Source organism: Morchella sextelata, assembly GCF_020137385.1.
Source record: "Morchella sextelata strain SCLS chromosome Unknown scls_15, whole genome shotgun sequence".
NCBI classification, from domain to species: Eukaryota; Fungi; Ascomycota; class Pezizomycetes; order Pezizales; family Morchellaceae; genus Morchella; species Morchella sextelata.
In genome coordinates this window covers 1376082-1402135 of record NW_025408630.1, presented here as the reverse complement: position 1 = coordinate 1402135, position 26054 = coordinate 1376082, and the positions used below count along the sequence as shown (strand labels likewise).

Here is a 26054-nt window from a genome sequence, read left to right as displayed (position 1 = left end):
TAAGCTGCCCTTCAAGGGTATATTGCAACCTGCTCAAGCTCCAGACTTACCTACAGAACGTTCTATGTTAACAAATAAGCTTTTCCGACGATAACTTTTTAAAACCGAAAGATCATGTATGTTACATCCCAAAGACTCCGTGTAATTAACGAGCATAATTTGCTCACTTCCCAAGCTTCAAGAGCTCCAGCTCTTTCTGCACCAACCGTTTCAACCGTTTTCTCTCGCTTCGCTCCTCTTTACTCTCCTCCTTCACCGTGCCAGTCTTCCGCTTTTTATCCCGCTTACTCTTTTTTTCCTTCTTTGCCCTCTTCTCTTTCTTTCTCTGAAGCTTCCTCTCTGCTTCACTGGCTGTTGAGATATCTTCCGGGATTTCCTCAACTTCCTTCACCATTTTCTCAACTTCTCCCTCCAGTATTCCACCCTTCACAAAGCGGATATAGTACTTCGCCATTTTCTCCATTCCAATTGCGGTTGAGATCGGCGCAGTCTGCTTTACCGTAACTTCGCCGGATGCGCCGCCGCCAGACACATCGAGGTTCTTGAGCTGGTTATCGAAGGCCTTCTCCCACCATTGATCCGACGAGTGTTCTTTCTTGCCTAACATTATCCGCCAACACAAATCAGCACCACACAATCTGACCGAAATTGCCCAACTAGCGACCAGAGGTGATCGAGGAGGTACAAGTACATACCCAATCCATATGTATTCTTTTTTTGTGAATACAGAATCGGTCGCTGTGAGAGACCGCGACCATTTGTCCATTTGAAATGTTCTTTTGTGAATTTGATCGGCATCTTTGGGTCAATTCGATGCGCTGGTCGGCGGACCTCAAGAGTTTCGGTTGTGGAGCGAAAAGCTTTACGCTCCGGGTAATCTTTAGCTCAAGATCACGTGCACGCCAATAATATTAGTGACTACGGCGCTACTACTGGGAATACATGGTTGTAAGCTACATGTAAGTCTATAATGCCCGTTGGCAAACTAATAGTGACGCGTTTGTATGTTAAGCCCACGTTGATTAATCTATACATCATGTACTTATGATGAACCAATTATCGAGCCAGATGTTGGGAACGGCTCTTGGAACCCATGACCAATATTGGGTGGCCCTAATTTCGAGGTCTATGAAAGTAATCAACCGATAACCTTGAGGAACAGTTAGACGTCACTAGAGCGTAACTAATTTTGAATTGTCGATATAAGAAACTTTCAGCTGATCAGCCCCCCCATTCTCGATAAATTGCACAGAGTTAAAGTACAGATTCGCTCCCAAAATCCCAACGCAACATTCGTAAGCCATGCCTCATCAAAAAAACAAATATACGATAAACCTCTGCTGTTTTTTTTTGTTTAAACGTACAAAAAAATACCTTGTCCCAAGTCTCAAAGCAAAAATAGAAAAAAAAGGAAAAGAGAAATATTATCTCTACCTTTAGCTTTTCTTGATATATCCCCCACGCGCGCCGCACACAAAGCCGCTTCATAATAATAGTAGAAGGCATAAAGTAATAAAAAAAAATGCTCTATCTCAATCTCGATTGCAGTAAGGGTGGTAAATTGCGTAGCGTAAATAAAATCCACTCGCCTTTGCCCCCAAAGCTCAGACTCATATAGTGAAGAAAAAAAAGGTTTCCCTTAACAAAAAGGCTCTCAAAGAAGAGAAAAACAAAACAAGAAAGAACCCGTTTACCCCGTTGATTTTTGCAATTTTAAACGACAAGAACAGAACACAAAACCACTACCACATTGAAGAAAAATGAAAATACAACTAAGAACACATGACCACTACGAAAAATTTATTCATTTTTTGGTGGGTCTCTGGGTGATCGGGGAGAGTATGATGGTCCAGGAGAAGTTCTGATAATTTTGATTAGCTTTGACTCCACAATGATAAAGGGGTGATAGTACTTACGGGGACCATCTCGGACTGCCCTGAGCTGGAGACTGGAACGACGGACTAGTAGGTGAATAATTATTTGGGCCATAATTGTTAGGACTTCCCGGGTTGTACATCGGACTAGTAGGGCTGTAGTTGGGGCTCGTCGGACTGGTGGGAGAATGGCTATTTCCCATGGGTCCACCAAACGCAGGACTAGCAGGACTATAATCTGGAGATGTAGGGGAATATGCCGGCGAAGTTGGGGAATTCGGAGAGAACGACGGCGAAGTTGGACTGTAATTAGGTGAAGTAGGACTGAAACTTGGGGAGGTTGGGGAGTATGTGGGAGAGGTAGGAGTACCACTCATACCACCAGGATAGCCTGGAGAAGTGGGGGAATATTGTGGTGAGGTTGGGGTATACGCAGGGCTGGCAGCCATCGGTGAAAACCTTGGAGATGCTGCGAAAAACCCAGGGCTGGTAACAGCCATGTTGGGGGACGTGGGTGAGTAGGCTGGCGATGCAGGAGAATATTGGTGAGATGTAGGGCTTGTCCCGAAGGGACTTGTAGGTGAATATGCCATAGGACTACGAGCTCCATACGGAGATAACCCTCCAAACCCAGGCGCTTGGTATTCTGTGAACCCGCCAGGTGTTTCTGCCCCGGTATGTTGCATTGGGGAGAACGCAGCACCAATATCTGGAGATCCAACGAAACCATCTGCATATGTAGGGGAAGCAGCGTATGGTGTAGCAGCACCGTCAGCCAAACCGCCTCTGTTCATTCCAGGAATGTCCCCGCCACCGTGGATAGTTGAATTATCCACAATGACCTCCATAAGCATCTTCTCATCGAGGAAGACGTCAAATTCTCCGGTGCCTAGAGGAGCCAATTGACCTAACATGACGTTCTCCGAGATACCCCTACAATCGTCCAACTCCCCTGAAGCCGCGGCTTCAAGCAAAATCTCCACCGTCTCCTCAAAAGAACACCTCATCAATGCACCAGTATCAGCCCTGTTAATACCATGACGAGTAATGGCCATCAGGTGACCACGTGCAGTCATGACATCGCAAAGGAGTGCAAGATGACGCTCGTTGACGTAGGAACCGTCGAAAGCCAACACCTGTCTAAGCTCCCTCAACAACGCAGCTCTGGTAGCCTCGATGCCGAAAACTTGCAAAATCTCCTCAAAGGTATTGGAGTATGTTCTGCTTGTATCGATTCCATCAACCTCGAGCACGGCCTTCAGCGCAGTACCAGTCGTATCAAGAACCCATTCCTTGCATTCCTCGTCTTCATTGTGCATGATCATGGATCCATCCTTACAGAATTTAATCCTCTCCTTGTCGTTCAAGAAAGCTCTTTGGATACCCTTAACACCATTCAGTGTAAGTTCATCCAAAATGTGGTTTTCAAGACGTTTCAGCATAGTATCCTCCTCCAGGTCAGTCTCCTCATCACCCTTTTGCCCTTCAGAATTCTTCATACGGCATCGAATATTAGGGATTTCTGCGTTATCATCACTCATGATGATAGACATATCGTTCCCATACTCCTGCATCAACTTCATACCGACCTTTTCGACCGTCAAGTCCTTGTCCAGCAACTTCTTACGATCAAAGACAATTCTGAGCAGCCACTTGGATTGCCTCTCTAAGTCTTCCTCGCCAGTATCGATCAGGAAATGCGACTGCACCGTCTCCTTATCTTCTTCAATGACTGTATCTCTCGGATCCGGATCATACCAAATTTCGGTGGTGTCAGTAACCGACCTCAAAGTAGTATGCTCGACCGCAGATCTGAGCTTCTTGGCTGTTTCTTTGACAAAGATATTCTCCGGCTGCTGATACACCATCATGGAGGGAGTCTTAATATTCTTGGCAACGTTGAGAATCTCTTTCAAACGCGGAACACCAAGAGTGACATTCTTGGAAGACACACCAGCGAAATGGAAAGTGTTCAACGTCATCTGAGTAGCGGGCTCTCCAATTGACTGCGCAGCCAACACGCCAACCATCTCACCGGGATTAACAGCAGCACGGGCGAACCGTGCCTCAATCTCACCAAGTACCCATTCGAAAGCGACCTTGTTCAAATTGGACTCAAGAACCAGTCTCTTAAATGCAAGACGAGATCGGAGGTGGCACATGAATAGTCTAGTAGCGTTTTCCTGTGCCTCGAGGGAAAGTGGGTCGTTACCGCGAACCACAATAAGTTTCGATTGTAGTTCTTTGACCTTCTGGCAGGTTTCGATTGGATGAAGGTTACTTCGCGCGCGCTGTTTGATCCGGAAGATAGTTCGCGCATTGTCCAAGATCCGAATGATATTGATGGGCAGTTGCAGCTTATCCTCGACAGACCCCTTCTGAAGTGATCGCAAGAATATACGGTCGGCTGTAAGTTGCTCGTACTCTTCATCTAAAACTCGCTGAACCTCTACATCTCCCTGGATCTCATGTGCGACCTCCAAGAACTCCAGTGGTATCGATTTAGACTTGTCCATAACATCGACCTTCACCTTTGCGTCGAAAGCAGCATCAGAGCATGCGATGACGTCGACGTGCTGGGGTTCTATGTGTCCTCCATCCAGACCATCCTCTCCGTAAACGAATTGGATGATATCTCCAAGAGAATTTCTAACAGTACCATCGTATTTTGCCATGACATCTTCCAACGCCTTGACCAATCTTCTCTGAATGTAACCAGTTTCGGCAGTCTTGACTGCAGTATCGATAAGACCCTCTCTACCAGCCATCGCATGGAAGAAAAACTCCTGAGGAGTGAGACCACGGAGATAAGAATTCTCAACGAACCCACGAGACTCGGGACTGTAATCATCCTTTGTGAAATGGGGCAAGGTACGGTATTTGAAACCAAAAGGAATACGTTTACCCTCGACAGACTGCTGACCTACAACAGCCGTCATCTGGGAGATGTTAATGTTAGAACCTTTGGAGCCAGAACGAGCCATCTGAATGGCGTTATTGAGATCTTTCAAGCTCTTCTCGGTATCTGAACCAGCAACGTCACGGGCCGAATTGAGAGATTTCAACACCAAACTCTCGAATGTATCACGGATATTCATTCCAGGAAGAGGTTCAAGCTGATTTGATTGCGCTTTCGCCGTGACATCTGCGACCTCTGCCTTTTTCGAAGCAACCGTTTCCGCAATCTTTCGAATCGTGGCTTTATCTGGAATGGTGTCGCCGATACCGATACTGAATCCGTTTTGAAGGAGCCAGTAATTGACAACAGTTTGACAGCCGTTAAAGAACTCGAGGCAACGGTAAGGACCCTTTTCGTTGAAAATGATGTGAATCAAGGAACTATGGGATTGACCGACAGCCTTTTTGTTAAGGAGCCCAAACATGAGCTCACCGCCGTGGACTAACAGACCCTCATCATTCAATGGGCAATATCCCTTTCCGCTGTCGTCCTTGTTGATACCCGGAGGAATCACAAGTGAGATAATCTGCTTTCCGGTCCAACGAGGGCGAGGCTTGAGAATGGAAGGTGTAGGGACGGTGCCATCCCAATTAGGAACCCACATGAGAATGTTCATGACCTGCTCACGGTTCAAGAAAACATCTCTTCGGCAAATCTTGTAGATACCACACAGTGTATCCTGGACGATACCCATGAGGGGACCGTTCTTTTGTGGAGATACAACTTGCAAGGGGACCATGCACAGTTGACTAACTTCTGCTCGGGTTTCTTCAGATTGCGGAACATGCAAGTTCATTTCATCACCGTCGAAATCTGCGTTATAAGGCGATGTGACAGACAAGTTCAATCGGAAGGTAGAATAAGGCATAACGCGGATACGATGACCTGTTTATCGTTAGATAAAGACGTGCGGTGAACCAATAAACGATTATATGCATACCCATCATAGACTCCTTGTGCAGAGAAGGCTGTCGATTGAAGATAATGTAATCACCATCGATGATATGCCTTTCAACTCTCCACCCGTATTGCAACGAGATCTCACCCGCTTTCTTGTGATGCCGGAGATCGATACGCTCACCAGTGTCACGGATGATGTACTTGGCACCTGGATGTTCATTCGGCCCATTTTCAACGAGCTTGTGCAGCTTGTGAATATTGTAGGGAGTAACAATTTCGGGATATGTCAGGGTCCTGGCTATACTTCTAGGAACACCAACTTCGTCGAGTGAAAGATTAGGGTCACCAGTAATGACCGTACGAGCTGAAAAATCAACACGCTTTCCCATCAAGTTTCCACGTAGACGACCCTCCTTTCCCTTGAGACGAGCACGGATTGACTTCACCGGTCTTCCTGATTTCTGCAGAGCCTGTGGTTGACCAGCAATATCGTTGTCCATGTAGGTAGCGACATGAAATTGTAAGAGGGCCTCAAATTCGTTGACAACGTGCGCTGGAGATCCGTTTTGTTCGGCATCGCGTACACTGGCATTTGCTCGGATAATCTCGGCCAGCTTGTATGTCAAATCGTCTTCTCCACGCATTCCTCCACCCATACCATCCACACAGATACTGGGCCTAACGGGTGGTGGTGGCACGGGCAGAACCGTAATCACCATCCACTCTGGTCGAGCATAATCTTCGCTCAGCCCCATCTTCCTTATCTCATCACTAGTGATGTGTTTGAAAATACTGAGAACTTCTGAAGGAAGAATTGGCTTCTTCTCTCCCTGACTAGCTTCCTCCTGTGCATCCTTGTCCGGTTTCCAAGTCCCGATCAGGCGGAGACCTTCACGCCGAATAGTAGGTTGCTTATTACCACAACCACCGTGGGACTTCTTCTTCTCCGGGTTGGTGCCTGCGTCATCGCCGAAATTGTTCTCTTCGTCGCCAGCGGTGTTGTCAGAGTCACAAGTGGATTTTGCTTTGCATAGACGCCATACAGCGTTGAAACGAGCTTTTGGCTCTCGAATCTTGCAAGCATCGGCAAATTGGGGGTTTGACTGAAAGGTAGGTCTCTGTTAGCCAAACGAAAGTCAAGACGTCACGCCACTTATTCAGTGTGTCTCACTTCATCTAACTTGATCTTTGAACAGTTGTAGCAAACTGTCTCAAGAACCTTTTTGATTTTATTGAGAAAGCCTAGGGAAGAAATGTTAGCGAAACTTAGAGCTTCTTTTAATGGAGCAGAGTGGATACATACCGACGTGATATACCGGTTTTGCAAGTTCAATATGACCAAAATGACCCGGACAAACCGACATGCCCTCATCACACTAGAGGTATACGATTAGCTAGTGGCGACTAGACTGTATATCAGGGAAAAACTTACAGTGGCACACTTGAATGAACGATCAATCGAACCTAGGTGAGGATCGTTTAAACCTTTTTCTCTAGGACGCAACTTCGCTTCGTCCTGCAAGAAAAAGAAACCATATTAGAGCCGCTCAACACTTCAAAAAATAATTCTGAGAAAGGATACGATTTAAACACACCATAGTTTCGGGGTATTCGATATGACACACGCTCATGCCTTTGATTTGCTCTGGCGACAGGAGACCAAATTGGATCTCCTTGATAGTGCGCAGAGGCGCGCTCGAGTGTTCGAAAATCAACGTCATGATTGCTGCTGTTGTTTTGATCTTCTACCTAGATGTAGCAGAAAACAGCGCGAATTTCCAGAAATAAAATTATTTGTCGAGTTTGTTTTTTCTCGAATCTATCAAGCCTTCTACTTTCTGCCCGTTTTCTGGATCTCACTTGTATAATTCGGAATACCCAGGTGAGAAAAAGCTACCTCCCCCTAACCTCTGCCCGTACTGTTCCAACCTTCAAATCCGATGCGATCGCGCGTCTATTTTTTTTTTTTATTAATTATGTCGTGGCCGGCTGCGCGTTTTTCGGGTAAAAGCCGGAGGTAACGAGAGAAAGGAGAGTTAGGTGATGTCGAAGGATGGGTGACGAGGCTCTATCTCCCCAGCGATGCTGCCAGCAAGCGACCCAAGGCCACAGGAGACCCAGAACAAAAGAAAGACTGCTTCTTCTTCTTCTCCTGTTCTTTAAGAATGAAAGTAATGGGCGTTAATCGTAAACACTTTGTTGGGGGTTAGTATGTCTTCCAGGGCGAGGAAGTAGATGGACCACGGGAGTGGTTGTAGATGAAGGGGGGAGAGAAGGGCGATGAAAGATGGGAGAGCGAACTTCAACCACCAGCAGAGCAGGCGCGCCAGACAACTTACAGGGTGAGTGTGGCGAATGCTGATGTGAGCCGCTCTTGGCAGTGACTGATTCGTGCAGCTATGAGTCTTGGCCACTCAACCTCACCTCGTGAAACAATACACAGGTAGCACATTGCAACGCGTTTCCATGATACGAATGAGTCTGGTCTGTTGGCTTTTTTTTCTGCTCAGATAGAGTCATTTCAAAATTCTGCAGCTCTACACAATATACAAAAACCACTATGAATCTTTCACTTCTCGACCCGTTTACTCTCGCGCAAGATTATCCCGAATCTCTCTCCTCCGAGCTCCGATCCGGCCACTCTACCTGCGTATCTCGCCCTTCCCTTCGCCCACAAACAAACCCATCCCCACTAACATCACTCCTCTAGGTCCGTTTTAACCGCAAGGGAGATCTGATCGCATCCGGCAGGGCACGGCACAATTCCCTCTTTCCCTCCCACGGAATAAAATAAAAACACTTACAACTCTCTGACACTTAATTACCACCACAGCTCGACGGCACCGTCGTCCTCTTCGATGTCGAAACAAACGGTTTAGCGCGCTATCTTCGTGGCCATGTACGGCAGATTCAATCACTCAGTTGGTCCCAAGATGGGCGGTATCTAGCCAGTGCTTCACAAGACTTCAAGGTCATCGTATGGGACCTCTCAAAAAACGGCGAAGCTTCTGCAAGGACTGTGCGGTTCAATGCGCCAGTATACTGCGCAGAACTACATCCCTTAAACCCGTAAGATAATTATCCCTATGCGCTTGTAGTCGTAAACTAAATAGCTCAGTAACCTGTTTGTCTGCGCCCTTTTCGAAGACACTCCATACCTTGTCGACATTACCGACCCGATTCCTAAAAAGTACCCATTCTCAAGCGCACCTAAACGGCCTACCATACCTGGCGCCGAAGAAGGTGAAATTGACGAAAAGCGAGCAGCTGCAGATGCGAAACACCTCACCACAGTAGCTGTATTCACCGTGTCCGGGGAACACATTATCACTGGTACGAACAAAGGATGGGCCAACATTGTCTCCACAAGAACCAGGGAAACGATCCACTCTACAAGAATCACGAGCGGCTGTATAACCTACATTCGACTCACGACTTCGGGAAGAAACATGGTCGTCAATTCCAACGACCGAGTTCTACGATCAATCCACATCCCAGACACTCTCAGAGAGGGGGTTAATGGGAACGAAATAAAGCTAGAGGTGGAGCATAAATTCCAAGATGTAGTAAATAGGCTACTATGGAATCATTGTACCTTCTCTGGAAACGGCGACTATCTTACCGCTAGCACATTCAAAAATCACGATATTTACATATGGGAACGGTCGATGGGTTCTCTAGTCAAGATCCTCGAGGGCCCCAAGGAGGAGCTCGGTACAGTAGAGGTTACTACGTCCCATGCCCTTCTCCCCCCCACTGCTTTACTAACACAATACACAGTGGCACCCTACGCGTCCTCTCGTCGCTGCTGCTGGTCTCGAGTCTGGCAAGATCTTCATCTGGGCCACTTCCAACCCTCAACGGTGGTCAGCACTCGCGCCTGATTTCCGCGAACTCGAAGAAAACATCGAGTATCAAGAGCGGGAAGATGAATTCGACATACATCCGAAGGAAGACGTGACGAAGCGGAGGTTACACCTAGAGAATGAGGAGGTGGATGTAAGAACTATCGAGCCAGTTAGGGGAGAACTGGAGGATAGTTGGACAATGCCTGTTGTGTTGGATTTGGAGGATACGGAGAGTGAGGAAGAAGTGACGGCAGCTGGAAGAAGAAAGAGCCCAGCAGTGGAGAAGGAGAAGAGAGGAGGGAGGGCAAGGAAACGGAAGGTTGACGGATAGGATAGAGGTGCGTAAGTTTGGGGAAGTGTACTAGTACTCTGCCTAGTCAAATTGTTTAAAAAAGTTCGCTTTAGTTAATTTATTATTCCATTTGTTTTTTCCTGTCATTGCTGGATACCCGCTCCCCTTACATTTAGGTAGACGCAAAAACATTTTTATGGGTCATAAATTGTCACTCGTCATGAAAATCCCAAAGCATTGGCCCACACAAATGTTAACGTTACAGTCCCTTGAGGTGACATCTTGAAGGCCGATGGCCCGTAAGAACTCTATTTTTCACACCGCAGTGTAGCTCCGGTGAAATTTCTTGATAGTTATTATAACCCTTTCTTCATGCCATCTTGCTTAAGAGTCTTCCCTAACTTCTCACCCTAGGTCCCACAAACCACCACTACGAGCCATGCCCTAAGCCACTAGACCCTTGAGTTACTAAACTTAATGCACTAAGAAGCTCTAGCCTACTTACTAGTGGAAAGGTCCCGTTCCGTGACTCATAGAAGATGACTGATAAAGAATTAATATCTCATTGAATTGGTTGATATGCACACCCCGCAGCTTCAATGGCTTTCCCAAGGGACCCAATACCCGAGAGGGTATGCTTGGTACCTTCTAGAACCTTTCCGGGAGCGGCTCCTCTGCACGTGCAAACGCTCTTAGGCCCACTGGAGCCTCTGGAGGTTACTATCACCCGGGGCCAGTGAGTAGCGAACGTCGAATACAACTGCAGAATGAGCACCAGCCAATTAATAGTATGTGCTTAACCCGTCCACCGGGGCTAATGTACGTATATTCCATACTATGGTGCGCCCAGTCTTGAAGGTATCCGAAAAATGACGGAAAAGTCGATGGGCTAATAACTTTTTGACGAAAAAAATGGTTAAAAGAAATCCGTACCAATGGAAATGTAGTACTATGTAGTTCTGAAGTTTAGTTCCATTGATTGTACAAATTTTTTTTGATATCTATTCTAGTTGTGAAGTTATTAGGGCTTGAAATCCGGCATTTTTTTTTTTTTGTATGTAAAAAAGCGCAAAGACTGAGCAAAGTGGAACAGTATTAATATACCCATTTATACCCCCTCAAAAAGTGAATTGCGGCAGGAATGCAGCAAAGTGGCCAGGAATAAGCCCTCTCATATTTTGCTTTGGAGTTCACCTTGCAGCCACGATTGTTCCACTTCCAGATACCGCCGTGTCACCTTCAAGAGTGTATTTATTTGAGCCATATATGCACTTCGCATACCAACACATACGAGCACCCAGGCCTGATATCTGAATTGGGTCCAAACCCCAAAGGATTAATTCGATATAGACCTAGATCAACAGGCAGGATCTACCACGGCGTCCCCCTGCTCAAGACTGCCCTAATCGGATAGCTTTTGTTGATAGAGTATGCCTTGCTGGTAGGGTGGGTGGCTTTCTAGGAATGTACATGTAGTGACCTTTTTTTTTAGTCTGTTGAGGGCTTATTACACGGAAGGGAAGCTAGCTTACTTGTCATGCTCGAGAAGAGCTGTAGACGGGCCAAGAAACACCGAGTGATAATCCATGACCACGCCACCCACCAGTTCCTGAATTTATAAATCCAACACCCATATATACAACCACACCATAAAACACAACTCCCCCGAAATAACTAAAGAACCCCTCATCACAGCACGTCATCCCAGTGCCCCACCCTTTCACCGTCGCCTGCTCCTTGTTGTCGGCGGCTAGATGGAAAGATAACGGCTTGCGCTGAGCAAAAACCCCTAACAACACTGTATTCGTAGCTATATAGAAAAGACACTAATCGCTGTACAAGTAGAACAGATACACCAGACCAGCTGGTATATCTTCGCAGTTGGGCGACTCTTCCCCTATCATCCATCAAATCATCTACTTTCCATTAAGCGTGGTTTTCATCGATCCCAACTATTTCCAACCGCGTTCAGAGTGCGCACTACATACCGCAGCCAGCCTAACAATGCGGCGTAGCCTTGGAGGCCCGGTTACCAGCCGGCCAGGCCTTACGAGAATGTAGTTCGTGAGACCGGATATTAGTAGTAGTAGTAGTAGTATATATTGCGAGTTATCAAAAAATGATCCGGGCGCTTAATTTGTTGTAATAAAACAACTAGCTTCAACATCATCACCTTTCTCCACAACCACGCGCGAGGCGAGAAAAGACAAGAGATTTTTTTTTTTCATTTTGTGATTCTTTTTATATATGCCTCTATTATCAGATCAGGCTTCAATATGAGCCCCCGCCCCCCGCCCCCCCCCCCCCCAATTGAAGTGGTTTTCAAAATTTGATTTTTATTGTAGCCAATTTACTTGGTTGTGACGCGATCGAGCGTCCGGATAATTTTGATAACCCATAATACTTTTTACCTATATGGGGATAGCTATCCAGCAGTCTCTCGCTATAAGGATATGTAGTGTCTATAAACATATATGCTCTATATAGAGTAGACAGCATTTCCCAGTCCCATTAACCGTCTTAACGCTTAATCCTTCATCTTTTATAACGATAATTCTCTATAAGGGTACAAAATCCCGGTCCGGATCGTATCTTTATAGCGAGAGATTTCCGCGCATCAATAGGGTAATTAAAGCTACATGTATTAGCTACCTGAAGATAGACTATGTGGTCACTTGCAGCTAGCTGTTTCTGGCTTGGTGCTCAAAGATAAGGAATTTTGAGTATGGTGATATTTGCTCATCTAGTGCAGTGTACTGGCAGGGTGGGGTAGGATCGCGGGGGGGGGGGGGGAATCACTATAAAATATATATACGGACGAATGCCACATTGTCAAGAGATAAGCCTACATATGCTCCCACGTCTAACTAGACTTTGTGACGTCCGGAGATTATGATCAGGAAAACCTCAAGTTTTTGAGCAATGTGAGACTACTACACATAGCACATCTAATTCACACCGGGCACATTAATCCGCTGGCGATACGGGATATCGGAGTTACGGCCCAATCACGAGCCATCACTCGCCCCAATGATCTCTGACCGGAGATGTATTGTCTACCTACCCCATCTCCAACTACAACCATTCACTACACGGTGTACCGGTATTGGCCTCACCCCTCATTAGTATTCCTGCCCACAATCTCCCTCGCAAACGCCGCAAAATCATCCTCACCAACCATCTCCCACAGATTCGGCTCTACAAACACCCAATATTAGCCCCCCCGCCACACACACACACACACACACCCCCCCAAGAAAAGGACCCCTACACAGGAAGACTCACGCGTAAACACCGCCAGCGTCCCCCTCGCCACCCCGCCCACCTCACACCCCCTCACGAAATGCGGCACAGCCCTAAACCTCCCCTGCGTAATGACCTCCAGCGCCTCGCCCGTCTGGAACGCCAAGCAGTCCCTCGGAATCGCCACCTGCACGGTGCTTCCGCCCCGGTCCTGTATGTACAGCCCCGCGCGCGGGTCCGGGCAGGGGATCTCCGTGCTGGGCGCGGCGGACGAGGTGTACATGGCGGAGGTGAGGCCGGTGAGGCAGCTGTGGTCGAGGTGGGTGCCGCACCAGGAGTCGGGTGCGGCGGGGGTGCTGGACGGCGGGAGCGGGAAGTAGTGGAGGAGGCGGGCTTTGGTCGTGGTGGAGGTGGCGACGACGTGTTCGAGGTAGCCGGGGGTGTAGTTGGGGATTTTGGCGACGGCTAGGAGAGAGAGGGGGGGGGGGGTTAGTGAATGCTGGATGTATAGACTTAGCTACATGTAATGATGGAGCAGAGGGATACCATAGCGGTCGCAAGCCTGTGGAGATCATTAGCATATCCAACTACACCAAGCTTATGCAATACAGAGAGAGACCACCCACCCTCGCGACCAAGCCCGCCGTATCAATAATCAGCGTACACTACATCCCGACACCAATCAGCCACCAACCCCAATCCCATCCCCACCACCCACGCCCACGCCCACAACTCACCAACTCCACAAACGTCTCCCTAAACCCCTCCAGCAGCTCCTCCCTCGGCCATATATTCCCCTCCGTATACTCCCTCAAACCCTCATACCTCTCGCCGCCCTCCGCGCCCTCCAGGCTCCTGTCCTTATAGAACGCACAGTTCACATAGTAGCTCCCCTTCGCCGTGTCCGGCCGATCGTTCGCCAGCTTCTCCTTCCCGCACGACCACCCCACCAGGTACTTTGCCTCGGGACACTCCAGCGCCGCGAGCTCCTGCGCCGGCAGGTTCCCCAGCAGCGACGCGAACGTGAGCAGGCGCAGGCGCAGCGCCGGGAACGTGGGGGGCAGGTGGGACACGAGGATGATCCCGAGCGAGGCGGGCCCGAAGGCGGTCTCGAGGGTGGTGAAGTCGACGGTGCCTGTGTGGGGCGGGGCGGGTTAGACAGGGGTAATGATTGCGGGGGTAGGTTATGTGGGGGCACGGTTGACTATACCGGACTGGAGGGAGTCGAGGGTGACGGTTACGGGGTCGGCCATTTTGAGAGCTGGCTGGGTGAGGAGCAGGAGCGGTGTAGGTGGGTATGGCTAGCTGGCTGGCTGGCTGGCTGGCTGGCTGGCTCTTGAGGCTGTTGGAGAGAGATTCGAGGAGGAGCTGTGCTGCGGGCGTTATATAGACATGTAATTTACAGCTCCAGCATGAATCCCATGCATCCATCCCACCTTCCCCCGGAGCAGCTGACCTTCCCGATAAGGCCTTATCGAGCACGCTCTTACCCGGCCATCGCGTCCATCCGTCGGCGAGCGCCGACAGCTCCACACGCGCCCAGTTACATGCAGACAGCTGCCGTCCGTCCGTCCATCCAGCCATCCGTCCATCTATCTATCTATCTATCTATCCATCCGTCCATCCATCTATCTATCCATCATCCATCCATCCATCCACGACCCGTCTGACGACTCACCCACACCCACACCCACACCCACACCCACAGCCACACCCACAACCCCCAACAATGGTCAAAGCCTTCCGCTTCAAAGGCGACAAAAAGGTCAAAAAGCGCAAGCGCACCACCACCGACGACGACGCCGCCGAAGACGCCTCGGGGCCCTCCGCCAAGAAACCCGCCCCGGCCCGCGAAGGCAACGACACCACCGCCAAAGACGACGACGACGACGACGAGGAAGGCTGGGTTGACGCCGACTGCCTAGGTCCGCTCCCCCCGCTCCCCCCGCTCCCTCTACCTCCACACAATTACTAACCCCCCCAAAAAACCCACAGAGGACATCAGCGGGCCACTAATGTTCACCATCACCGCGCCCACCCCCCTAGCCCTCAGCAGCGACCCCACCACCGGCCAAACCTTCACCTCGCCGCTCTCCGCCGCCTCCTCCTCCTCCTCCACCACACTATCCACCGCGGAGCCCACGGGCGTGCACCAGGTCTGGGTCGCCACCAAGATCCACGGCACCGCGAAGCACGCGTTCAAGTCCGCGCACGGAAAGTACCTCTCGTGCGACGCGGTCGGCGTGGTGAGCGCCACGCGCGAGGCCATCGGCGCCGAGGAGGAGTTCGAGGTGTTGCTGCTGGCCGGCGGGCGCTGGGCGCTGGGCACGGTGCGCGGCGGCTTTGTCGGCGTGCAGGAGACGGGCGGCGGGAAGGCGGTTGTGCGGGGCGATGGCGGGACGGTGGGCTTTGGCGAGGAGTGGGTGGTGAGGGTGCAGAGGAGGAATAAGAAGAGGGGGAGGAGGAGCGGCGACCAGGGGAGGGTTAAGGATCGGGTGTCGAGGAAGGAGCTGGAGGAGATGTGAGTTTTGATTTTTTGCGCCTGCGAATGCTTGGGGAGATTTGGGGGGGGGGGCTAATTGTGGCATTGCTAGGGCGGGAATCAAGCTTGACGACGACCAGGTCAAGGTGCTGAGGAAGGCGCGGAAAGGTATATCCAGAACCACCCCCCCCCCTTTCTCCGGTTTTTCAGATCAGCGCTAATGATGTGCGTGCAGAGGGCGGCTTCCACGAAGCCCTACTAGACATCAGGGTCAAGCATGGAAAGCACGATAAATTTGCATACTAACCGGCGTTCTCCCCTTCCTTTCTTTCTTTCTTTCTTTCTTTGTGCTTTTTTCTCGCGTTTTCAGCTCTTTTTTTTTTTTTTTTTTATGGGGCACAAATTGTATACTAGCATTGACTTTATAAATACTACAAGCCGATCGATTCCGTGGGGATCGTGTGCTATTATTGTCGTTAAGTGAGGCTTTGTGATGTGGGACTTGGTAGGCTAGGGTCTTCTTGGTGGTTGGTGGGTGTGTGTAGGTACATGTAGACCGTGTGGACCGTGTGGACCAGTTGGGAGGGAGGGTCTAGCAGGAATCAACTGTCGAGAGTACACCGCAGCTCTAGATAGTCTATTTAAGAGATCCCCCCCCAAAGAACGCCCATCTCTAGTTCAAAAAGGCCGGTAAACCACTTCCAGTACTCCAAGCTGGAAAACCGCTACGAAATCCCCCCGCTGGCGGTCCAGGTCTTTATCCAACAGCCCACTACGCTCAAACCCAAACCCTCACTCATACCACCCCCACTCCTTACCGCACACATGCCCAGTCTAAAACAAATATTGAAACACCGAGTGATAACGCATGCACCCCTTCGAAGGCTTCACTACCACTACTGCAGCCAACATCAAGGCTATGTAAGCTGGATATGAGATACCATAACGGTCTATTCTATCTGTACAAAACCTTTATCCAACCCAACCCTCTCCCATCCTCCGACCCCAACCCCAAACCACGACCATGGCCACTTTTATCTTTCTACACAACTCTAGCTAGCCATGCACGCAGCAGAACCCCCACCCCCTCCCCTCCCCAAAAATAGATAAAACAAAAGACAAGGAAAAAGCACAGGGAGATTTAAAAACGGAGAGGGGGAGGAGATAAAATACTACTAAAAATACCATGCCGATCGATCATCATTTTTACCACGAAAAGGAAACGGAAGGAAAAAAAAAATACAGGAAAAAAAGAGCATATAAAAAGACAGAGACCCCCGAGTATATATATGTATATCGTGAATCTAAACATGCACCCCCCCCCCCCCCCCCAACAGCCAGCAGCGCAACTACAGCTCCACTACCCTGCTCTCATCCCATCTCTCCATCTGCTTCAGCAAATACTGATACATGACCAGCATGGTGCCGCTCTGCACACTCGTCCATACGGCCCTTGGCCCCACGCCACGGAACCAGCCCTGTATGCCCTCCGTCTTGTACAGCAGCTTGAGGCCCTCGAGGATGCTGCTCGTGTTGAACTTCAGCGGGCCGGACTTGGGGGGCGATGTCGTTGATGGGGAGGAGGTTGATATGGGGCGTGATGACGCGGGGGGGTGAGGGGGCACGAGGGTTGTGAAGGGCCGGCGCTGTAGGGGCGCGGGATTGGTGGTAGCGGCGGAGGATTTGGGTGTGGTGGGGGTGCGGACTTGGGTTTGGATGCGGGTTTTGACAACGTCTGGCGTAAAGAGGTTAGCTTATCGTATCGAGGTTTATGAGTTTAGGGAGGAGGAAGGGTACTGACCTAGTGGGCAAGTGATAGTCCCCGCCAATCCACCTGCCATCGCACCTGTCGCAATCTCAAGCGGTAGGCCAATATCTCGACTATCGCACCACTGCTTCGCCCATTTCTGGAACTGTTCATAGAACGCAAACTGCAGCGCCGAGAACGGCAGGTCCCTCATGATTGTCGCCTTGTAGCCATAAAACAGCGCCGCCGGACCCTCGGTCTTGACGATCGTCCTCGTCGCATCTATGGTCCCGCGGTAATTGTACCCGCTCTTGAAGAACGGATTGTTGTACCTGCCCTGCAGTTGCAGTCTCGTCTTCAGCACCTCGCTCGGGACGTAGATTATCGACGCAAACAGGTCACCGACGAGCCCGCCTGTGAGATACGCAATGTGCGAGGGACAACCCATGTCGAGCAGGTGTCGCTTGGAATACTCGTAGGTGCCGAAGAATATTATCGTCCCGGGAAGGGAGCCCAAGAACGCTGGCGTGATTCCGCTGTAAAGACCCCGACGGAAGCCTTCCTCGCGGAAGATGGTCAGGTAGGCGTCGGTCATGGTGGCATATTTGAGGGTATTGGGTGCTCCCTGTTGTCGAGTTTTCACGGTATCTAGGGAGTGCATTAAAACATCGCCAGTACTACCACCTATACCGCCGGCGAGCATGCACTGGATTTGTTGATAAAAAATTCATTAGTGTGTTTTCTCTCACTCCCCGCTCTTTTTACGAAAAAAAAAATAGGGAGGTAACGAGTCACTGGTGGGGGGAAAGCTCACATGTAGATACGGCGGTCGTCTTGACTCATGGTCGTGGTGGTGGTCGTCAATCATGGGTTTTGCAACTGTTTCTATTATCGGGTTTGTCTTGAGCGTCGCAGGAGCATCGCTGATTGTACCAATCAGCGATCCGGCGGGGTTGTTGTTCTCCAATGGTGGGGTCTCGGGGGTGGTGCTGTTGGAGGCTGATCCGGAGAAGAAACTTGATATTCGTGAGCCCAGTGACATGGCAATCCCGCCGCTGCGGGCGTGGGGGTGGTTAAAGTGCGGTGATAGCGATGAAGCGAGCGATGAGGCGGCGGAGGGCGGATGAGGGGCGCAATTGGTTCGTGCGTGGTGGGGTTTTTTTGTGTTTGTGGGATGCGGCGAAAAAAGGTGCAGGTCGGGGTTTTGTGTGGTGTTGAGGCAACACGGAGGTCCGAACCGGATTTTTTGATCTTTTTTTTTTTCAGGACAAATGTGACTCTGATAACGCCGAAGATTTTCCCTAGGGGATGGAGGGGGTTGTGCAAATCACTCTAGATATATTAGATCCGAAAAGCCTTGATAATTCCAGAGGTTGCGGTGTTTTTGAAGTCTCATCAAAGTTTTTGGTTGTTCGCAGACTTCCTCTTTGAAATTGCTTGTACTTTCTTTTTCTACAGATTTTTTCCTTCAATTTCACGTGATCGCGGTCCTTCATAAACGATCACTCGAGTAGCAACCACTCACCAGCCATCTTTTGGGATGCAGCCATCTTTTGGGATGCAGCACATCTAGCCGGGTCCCTCTTTACTCAGGGGAAACATTCCCAAGCGTTTATGCCCGGGCCCTGGGCCCATGAGGTTTCGTTTTTAAGTACCTACACAGTCAATCGTCACAGAACAGTGCCAATTTGGCTATGTCGTGCATTGAGGAATGGTTCCCGGTGCCTACAACCCTTTTGTTGAAAGCTTCTGGTATTGGAAGCCTCCAAAAGCCGGTCTCATAGACACATCCACGCAAAATCTCTCAGCTGGCTTAGTTCTGTAAAGATGGGTAAGTTAGGGGGTGGCTGCCGTATTGTATCCGCCTCAAACTTGGTAAAGATACGTCTCTTTGTATGTTTCCGGCAGAGGACGTACCCAGTCGACTTTCGGCCGGACACATGTTTTCCCAGCACGAATCAAAGCATGTACGCGAAATATCCCCATTTCCCGCACGGTCGTCCTATCATACTGGCTGTATCAAGATAAAACTGAGACACGGACACCTGAGATTGTGCTGGTAGAACTAAGGGTGGAGTAGAAGAGAAGCCGAAGGAATGCTTGATACGCTAGAAGAGTTTGTGAACGACGGCACTCATTTATAGTCCCAACTCGTAATACCATCTGTTGTTCACTCTGGCCCGGGCCACCCCCCTCTACACAGTCAGGACTACCGTAGCATCTCTAAAGCCTTTTTACCGGCTAGCCTCACCACCCACCCACGGCATCCCGTGCTGCACTCGTACGGCAAAGCTCCACACATGTTGAAAATATGTGACTTCGGCAACGAACACCCCGCGGCGACGGGATACCATAGCTCTCGAGATCACCCAGCCTTAGAAACCACAGAACCCGATAGAACACGTTACTGTAGATAGAACCCTACCTACTTTCACAAACAGCACATGCAAGGGGTCCCGTCCGGCCATCCGTCGCGTCACGATTCAATTAACTCTGAAAGCATCTACATACGTACCTACTCTACCATGCGCACAACCAGTACCGGTCGATCTGCCTTGGTTTTCGCAAGGAACTGGAGTTGGAGTTGGTCGTGCAGCGTAGAGGTTGTAGTGACGTCTGTTGCGACAGGGATGTTGTGGGAGGCAGGATCGTGGAAGCTGGGTTGGGGTTCAAGAACAATGTATGGGCTGGTTTGGGATTCGATTGATGATGGGTTTTGTGATGGGGTAGGAGGTGAGAGGAGTGCTGTAAATGCGTTTTTTGATTGCAATTGGGCTGTTTGGTTTATAAAGACGCCTATTCTGGATAGCTAGAGAGGAGCTACAGTCTACTATTCTACTATTCTACTATCAGTAGCTATCACAGCATCTCACCAGCACCACCAAAACAGAAACAAAGCAAACCAATAAAACCAATACCTAATTGCAGAACCTCCTGCATCCCTTCGTCTGTTCCCGGTAATCACAACATGTTAGGCCCACAACGGCGTCGTGATAGACAAAATTTTAACGAGAGTATACTCCACTACCTTTTAGAGAAATTTTGTGTCCATCTTGCACCGCCAGCCGACATTTGCAGTTAGCTTCTACAATTTGTATGTCGTGAAAACGTACGAAGGGATACCACCCAGTATGTACAAGGAAACCCAGAACCAAGGCACGTGCCGGCAACATTTCAAGATTCCCTCCACTCCGCACATCGTCTTGGCCTCGCCGATGACATCATACCTACCAATCCACTCACCTACCCGACCACCACCGACCGCCTTGTCCGCACAGCTCAAATACCGCTCCATCTGCCCCTTTGAAGTCGAATTCCTCATTCACAACTTCACCATAACTCCCCAATCAAATCCACAAACCTAACCTCACCACCACAAACCAACCTCATCCACAACTTCCCAAACCAAACCACCACATAAACAATAACCAAACATGCCTCGTGGAAACGCCCAACAGACAAAGGTCGTCTACAAGGGCAAGAGCGACGACTTCGTCGTCTACGTTGACTCGATCGAGGACCTCCAGAAGTGGAAGAAGGACTCGTCTATTCCGCTTGCGCAGGTGGTCAATGGGTGGAAGGTGTTTTGTACACACAAGTACGCATTCCCTCCCTCTCTCCCCTTGCTATTCGTGCAGAAAGAAAAAGATAGAAAAAGAAGCGGAAAGCTAACGGATGGTATTGGGTATGATATAGACAAGGCGCGCAAGGCATCATGGACGAAGCGTCCAAGGCCAACCTATCTGACGAGTTTGGCACCGCCGATGAGGAGGAGGTCATGAAGAAGATATTGCAAAGCGGGTCACCGCAGGTCGGAGTAGTAAGTTCCCCTCCTATTACTAGTGTTAGTAGAGTGATGTTTGCTGACATGATGGGGTATTGTAGGCGAGCGAGCGCCAGGGAGACACCAACATCAGCAAGGGTGCTCAGGTCGCCCATTAAGGAAGGGGACCGATCCTAATAACTTCTTTTTCCTCGGGGTTTTTTCATTATAGGTTTTTAGTTTTTTTTTTCATTGGTATTTCATTTTTTTCTCTATTTCTTGCATGCATTGTGGTGGATGATGCAATTGATGCAATGGGCTATAACTAGGTGCTGCAATCGAGAGGTTGGCGGTGCTGTGGTTACATGTAGTGCCAGCTAGGAGGCTTGATATCGGATCGTGATCTTGCAGCTAGGTCTGGGGATTGGAAAGAAATTCAGAATAAGTCTCGAATCATATGCATTGTGTTCTGAAATCGGTTCTTGTGATGTCTAATAACTATCTATCTACAGCCTTGTGGGAGAACTAACTGGCGGTGCCAAGAATTAGTAACTCTAACCTTGCTTGCGGTTGTAGTAATATACGGAAGATACATAGGCAGGATATTTGGGCCATGAATAAGAGAAGAAATAAATACTTGGAAAATAACTAAATTGTATACGTATGAAAAGCAAAGGAAAAGAGGAAATGATAATGTTGACAAGAACAGATAAAAACAAGAAAAAGAGGAAAGGATAAGATTGAAAAGGACAGAAATTAAAAATAACAACAACGCCTTAGCAATGGGGGAACGGAAACCGGATATTCCAACCCAAACTTTCAACTCCGGCCAAGAAAAAACTCACTTGGCAGCCCGAAACTTGCAAAAAGCCCCCATCACTTAGGCAATATAGGTGGCTCTTTTTTCTGCGCCGTCAGAGGATCCATGATCCGCCGCCATCTCTCTCTCAACAAATTCGAAATCGGTACCCAAGATCTTTCCTCCCTCCCAAACATGTACCAAATCACCACAATCACTACCGTCAGCGGAATAGTGAGAGCCCAATAGATCCAGAAGGGATGGCTCGAGTTACAGTCGAAGAATGGTGTGCTGAATATGGACTATATAGGACGTAATATGAGTATATTGATATTTATTTTCAACTCAATTTGTCACAAGTCTGTGGAACCGACCACGGGATACCTACAGCTATTGCAGTTCCAGGGAGAAAAATTAACGTAACGACGGCTATCGATCTCATGGAGTTGCTGTCTGATTGTGTTGCTTTGGCAATCTGGACGGATAGTTTGGACTCCCTTTGGGCAACCACGTTGAAAGCCTATACTCGACCACTCATATATTAGCTGCTATAACTCTAGGATGAGGGAAGATCAATGGGCAGAACGAACAAAATTAATTAAATTCGTAAGCCGTTTCCCCAAAGCCTCATAACTCGCCAGCGTCCCCTTAAACAGCGTCAGCCTCTCATTTAACGTAGCTTCCACCCGACTGTAAACATCCTCGCTCTCCCCAAACAAATGGAAAAAACGTTCATGCTCGTGCACCAGCCGCTCCATCACAAAGATTGCGCTTTGCGAGACCTCTGCCATCTGTATGATATCCCTCGCAAGTTTATGCAATGTTGGGAAGCTCGGCTCAAACTCCGGCTCGAAGGACTCTAGGCGTGTACTAGTTGCCCTTCTTTCAATCCCCACCAATTGGCTCCGAAGCCTGAAATAAGCATCCAGATTCCAATCGTACCATTGGCTGCTGGTTAGACAATAGAGAGAGTAGGGGTCCTTTAGGATTAGTTGTGAATTTGTGTGCATTATTGCTTCTCCGAGACGCTCCTGGATGTGTGGGGAGGAATCGAGGCAAAACATAACAAGTTTGTACTTGTTCCTGGAGCCCAGCCCGCAGTATTGCCACTTGAAGGAAAAACATGGTCGGTACCAATAGATGCCATCGTTTTCAGGCACTGGCGTATCCTCGTGGGGAACTACTGGTTTGGTGAGGATTTCAAGCCATGTGACTTGAAGTTATGGTTAGAAGAATATACAATACTTACACCAAGGCGGGGCCGATTCAATTGCTTACTATATGTAATTTCGTCCAAACCAGACTTCAAGGTCCTATGGCCGAAGTCACCATTGCTATTGGAACCCCAGAATCTTGCCGGTATAGAGTAGTGATGGCCCAGTTCCCGGAGACCTTCAACGGTGATGGTATCGATTTCAACGAATCTAATTTTCCAGTACTGTTTAGTAAGTAGAGGGGGGTTAATTAATATGCACAGAATCCTTTTTTTACTCACATCATACGTATCAAAATATCCGTGTCCTATATTACGTCTCCAGATACGTTATATTTACTCTGCTGTAAAACAAAGAAGATAGTAACTACTAACATCGGATTTAATAAGATTTTCAATCTCCCAATTATCACAACTCGTACGCAGTCTACGTGGCTTGTTGGCAGTACTTTCTGATACTAGAATACAGTTAGAAACCATCTATATATAAGCTGCGCTGCATATCAACCGTCTAGTCAGAGCTCACCCGAGAGATCGTACACCAAAACTTTGTCTTTATGTTCGGGTCCGGGCACCTTCTTCAATGCGCAGACGTTTAGAAACATGTCGACCGTGGCCTTAACCTCGACGAAAATATCGAGCGCACTACTAGGGTATTTTTGAGCAAGTGATGTTGAGAGATTCCCCGAGTATTCGTAATTTATTGTTGCCGTGGATGTTCCATATTGTTCGTTTTCTTCTATAAGGTCCAGAGGGATAGTAGAGCAAACCATTTCTTTGAGGGGAATATCATCATGGCTTTCCATAGCTCCAGGTACGTACCCTTTTAAACCTTAGTAAAATGGCTGTGTATAATGTCTTTGTATATTAATATAACGAATGGTATATGTATAGTAATGCACGTATGTATGTACGTACTGAAAAAAGAAAGAAAACTTATGAGTAGGTGCTTAATTAAACTAATAAATGTTGATATTATCTTTAGAGATTCTAGTGTAAATGGAGAGGATATTAGTTAGAGCTTTATAGAAATTGAATTGGCTGGGCACGACCCTCCCATATGAAGCTTCTGTCAGATACCCTTGCGTCAACAGGGCGCCCAATAAGAACCAGCCTATGTCGCTTCTGCTTGGATGGACTTTTATTATATGCATATAGCTTTGCATACTTATGCATATGGGCCACTCCAAAATATTTCCTGGGGAGTTGTGCGCATTGAAGTCCAGTACGTAGGTTTTGTTAATTAAGCAGGTTAGCTCAGTTATTATATGGGGAACCTTTAAGCCTTATTAGCCTTGAAGTAATAATGGTATACGAACCGGGAATCATTACCGTCGGTGGGTGTGGGAGATATATCAACAGTTAAATCATCTAGATCTATCTCTGCCTCATGCAAGATGTATATAAAAGTAGGTGGTAATAGATGCTACTCTAAAGTGATCCTCAGAGTCTCGTGCGCCTTGATATATACATAGCTCAAATTCGACCAAGCGGTTTTTTCGACCATAGAGTTGCTCGGTGCATGCATGTGAGGCTGCGACGTTTGGCCAATTGGATTAGGAAGCTGATATCCTATTGGCCGACCAGCAGTCAGGGCATGGCCTTGCATGGGATCCGGGAACCTCTTAGAAAACGTACCTCCTAGAGAACGTCTTCGGATCGATCTCTTATTGTGAATATGTTATGTTTTAAACCTGATGGAGACGTGGTATCAGATGCTATGCATACATGTATACTTATAGAGACAATGTGCTTCCTCCAGTACACACTGCCACATGCTCAGCTGATCAGGGCGGTAGTTGCTCTTAGAAAGCCCATTCCGGCCGGTGGAGTTAATGAGTATTCAAAGCCTAGCGTTGTCAGAGATTCCTCATGAACGATATTCTGGCCCCAGGCTCCGGCTCTTTCAACATAAATAGCCCGAAGAACACAGTATACATCTTGGCCAATACGCAACGTAACGTAATTATCAATCTGAAAAAATCAGCTAACTCAGCCAGTGCCGAAAAAAGGACTACATGGTTATGCACCCCTGGGGGTTTGCCCGTCCAGATCACTTGTATTCAGGCGAGCCTATCGCCATTTTTGCTACATCACCATATCACCCCAAATACCCTAATCAAACAAAAAAAAAAGTTCAATGTGCAAGGCGGCTTCAGGCAATCAGTTGCAGTGCAAAGTCTCATCGATGAATGCGGAATGCCAAGTAAGTGAGTGACTCTAAGTGTTTTCATTTTCTGTGTTACACCCCTAGCACTACATGTAGCTAGTAATAACATTTGAAACACTGCGCACAACGATCAATAAGCGGCCGCATTTTATCCTTTTGCCACAATCGACAGAGCTGATTTCATGCCGACGAAAGCTCTGGCTTTTGAGTTGAACTCAGATTCCAGCCACTCTGATAATTACACCATACATATGTGTTATATGCACCAGTGTAAACGAGATATCTTGCGCGCTTCCTTGTATCAAACGCCTCGATAGATAGAGGCGGAGTTGCACTTTGAGTCTTGTGAGGTTGTGGGAGCAACATATCAGGTTGAAGCTGCTTGGTATCTTCCGGTGCCCAAATATTGTTAAATAAACCAGCTTACTATGTAGTACCAAGCAGGAGTGACCGACCAAACCCATACGACTCATATAGGTACCGTGTGCTTGTTTCCAGCCAGATAATCCCGTATCTATTTCCTTTCGGCCAATTATTGTTGATGCCGGTGCGCGACTGACTAGTATGCGCGAGTGAATGTTCTGTCGCGATACTATAAAGCTCTAAGGCTACCAATATTTATGATATCATCAGGTATTTAATACGCACATTGATTTGACGAGTAACACAATACCAATAGGTACCTAACTACGTCGTAATAGTGTGTTATACCTCACGTAGTGGTTGATGGGCTGGATAGATACTCGATACCTGCTTTCTATATA

The 26054-nt window shown here is 48.4% G+C and overlaps 9 protein-coding genes across 9 annotated transcripts; 3 read left to right on the top strand and 6 right to left on the bottom strand.

Annotated features, from left to right (window-relative positions):
* Positions 1-163: 163 nt before the first annotated feature.
* On the bottom strand, positions 164-607 carry H6S33_003659 (uncharacterized protein; the record flags this gene model as incomplete). The annotated part of the gene is made up of 1 exon (XM_044835025.1): positions 164-607. One exon carries the CDS (start codon positions 605-607, stop codon positions 164-166), a length of 444 nt encoding a protein of 147 aa, XP_044692020.1.
* Positions 608-1800: 1193 nt separating this feature from the next.
* H6S33_003658 (DNA-directed RNA polymerase II subunit RPB1) lies at positions 1801-7454 on the bottom strand (the record flags this gene model as incomplete). Its single annotated transcript, XM_044835024.1, has 7 exons — positions 1801-1861; positions 1917-5718; positions 5774-6836; positions 6905-6975; positions 7037-7109; positions 7166-7249; positions 7329-7454. The coding sequence occupies 7 exons, from the start codon at positions 7452-7454 to the stop codon at positions 1801-1803; spliced, it is 5280 nt and encodes a 1759-aa protein (XP_044692019.1).
* An 839-nt stretch (positions 7455-8293) lies between these two features.
* On the top strand, positions 8294-9912 carry H6S33_003657 (uncharacterized protein; the record flags this gene model as incomplete). Its single annotated transcript, XM_044835023.1, has 5 exons — positions 8294-8383; positions 8444-8485; positions 8567-8802; positions 8852-9458; positions 9514-9912. 5 exons carry the CDS (start codon positions 8294-8296, stop codon positions 9910-9912), a joined length of 1374 nt encoding a protein of 457 aa, XP_044692018.1.
* Positions 9913-12985: 3073 nt separating this feature from the next.
* Positions 12986-14369, bottom strand: H6S33_003656 (uncharacterized protein; the record flags this gene model as incomplete). Its single annotated transcript, XM_044835022.1, has 6 exons — positions 12986-13071; positions 13159-13581; positions 13663-13678; positions 13743-13781; positions 13854-14251; positions 14315-14369. The coding sequence occupies 6 exons, from the start codon at positions 14367-14369 to the stop codon at positions 12986-12988; spliced, it is 1017 nt and encodes a 338-aa protein (XP_044692017.1).
* A 476-nt stretch (positions 14370-14845) lies between these two features.
* H6S33_003655 (uncharacterized protein) lies at positions 14846-15904 on the top strand (the record flags this gene model as incomplete). Its single annotated transcript, XM_044835021.1, has 4 exons — positions 14846-15041; positions 15112-15637; positions 15711-15766; positions 15834-15904. 4 exons carry the CDS (start codon positions 14846-14848, stop codon positions 15902-15904), a joined length of 849 nt encoding a protein of 282 aa, XP_044692016.1.
* A 1043-nt stretch (positions 15905-16947) lies between these two features.
* Positions 16948-18387, bottom strand: H6S33_003654 (uncharacterized protein; the record flags this gene model as incomplete). The annotated part of the gene is made up of 3 exons (XM_044835020.1): positions 16948-17333; positions 17400-18051; positions 18160-18387. 3 exons carry the CDS (start codon positions 18385-18387, stop codon positions 16948-16950), a joined length of 1266 nt encoding a protein of 421 aa, XP_044692015.1.
* A 1473-nt stretch (positions 18388-19860) lies between these two features.
* Positions 19861-20640, bottom strand: H6S33_003653 (uncharacterized protein; the record flags this gene model as incomplete). The annotated part of the gene is made up of 5 exons (XM_044835019.1): positions 19861-20120; positions 20170-20180; positions 20264-20293; positions 20374-20397; positions 20459-20640. The coding sequence occupies 5 exons, from the start codon at positions 20638-20640 to the stop codon at positions 19861-19863; spliced, it is 507 nt and encodes a 168-aa protein (XP_044692014.1).
* Positions 20641-20779: 139 nt separating this feature from the next.
* H6S33_003652 (uncharacterized protein) lies at positions 20780-21287 on the top strand (the record flags this gene model as incomplete). Its single annotated transcript, XM_044835017.1, has 3 exons — positions 20780-20943; positions 21042-21165; positions 21231-21287. The coding sequence occupies 3 exons, from the start codon at positions 20780-20782 to the stop codon at positions 21285-21287; spliced, it is 345 nt and encodes a 114-aa protein (XP_044692013.1).
* A 697-nt stretch (positions 21288-21984) lies between these two features.
* Positions 21985-23926, bottom strand: H6S33_003651 (uncharacterized protein; the record flags this gene model as incomplete). Its single annotated transcript, XM_044835016.1, has 7 exons — positions 21985-22209; positions 22296-22427; positions 22498-23120; positions 23186-23331; positions 23403-23428; positions 23496-23578; positions 23647-23926. 7 exons carry the CDS (start codon positions 23924-23926, stop codon positions 21985-21987), a joined length of 1515 nt encoding a protein of 504 aa, XP_044692012.1.
* Positions 23927-26054: the final 2128 nt, after the last annotated feature.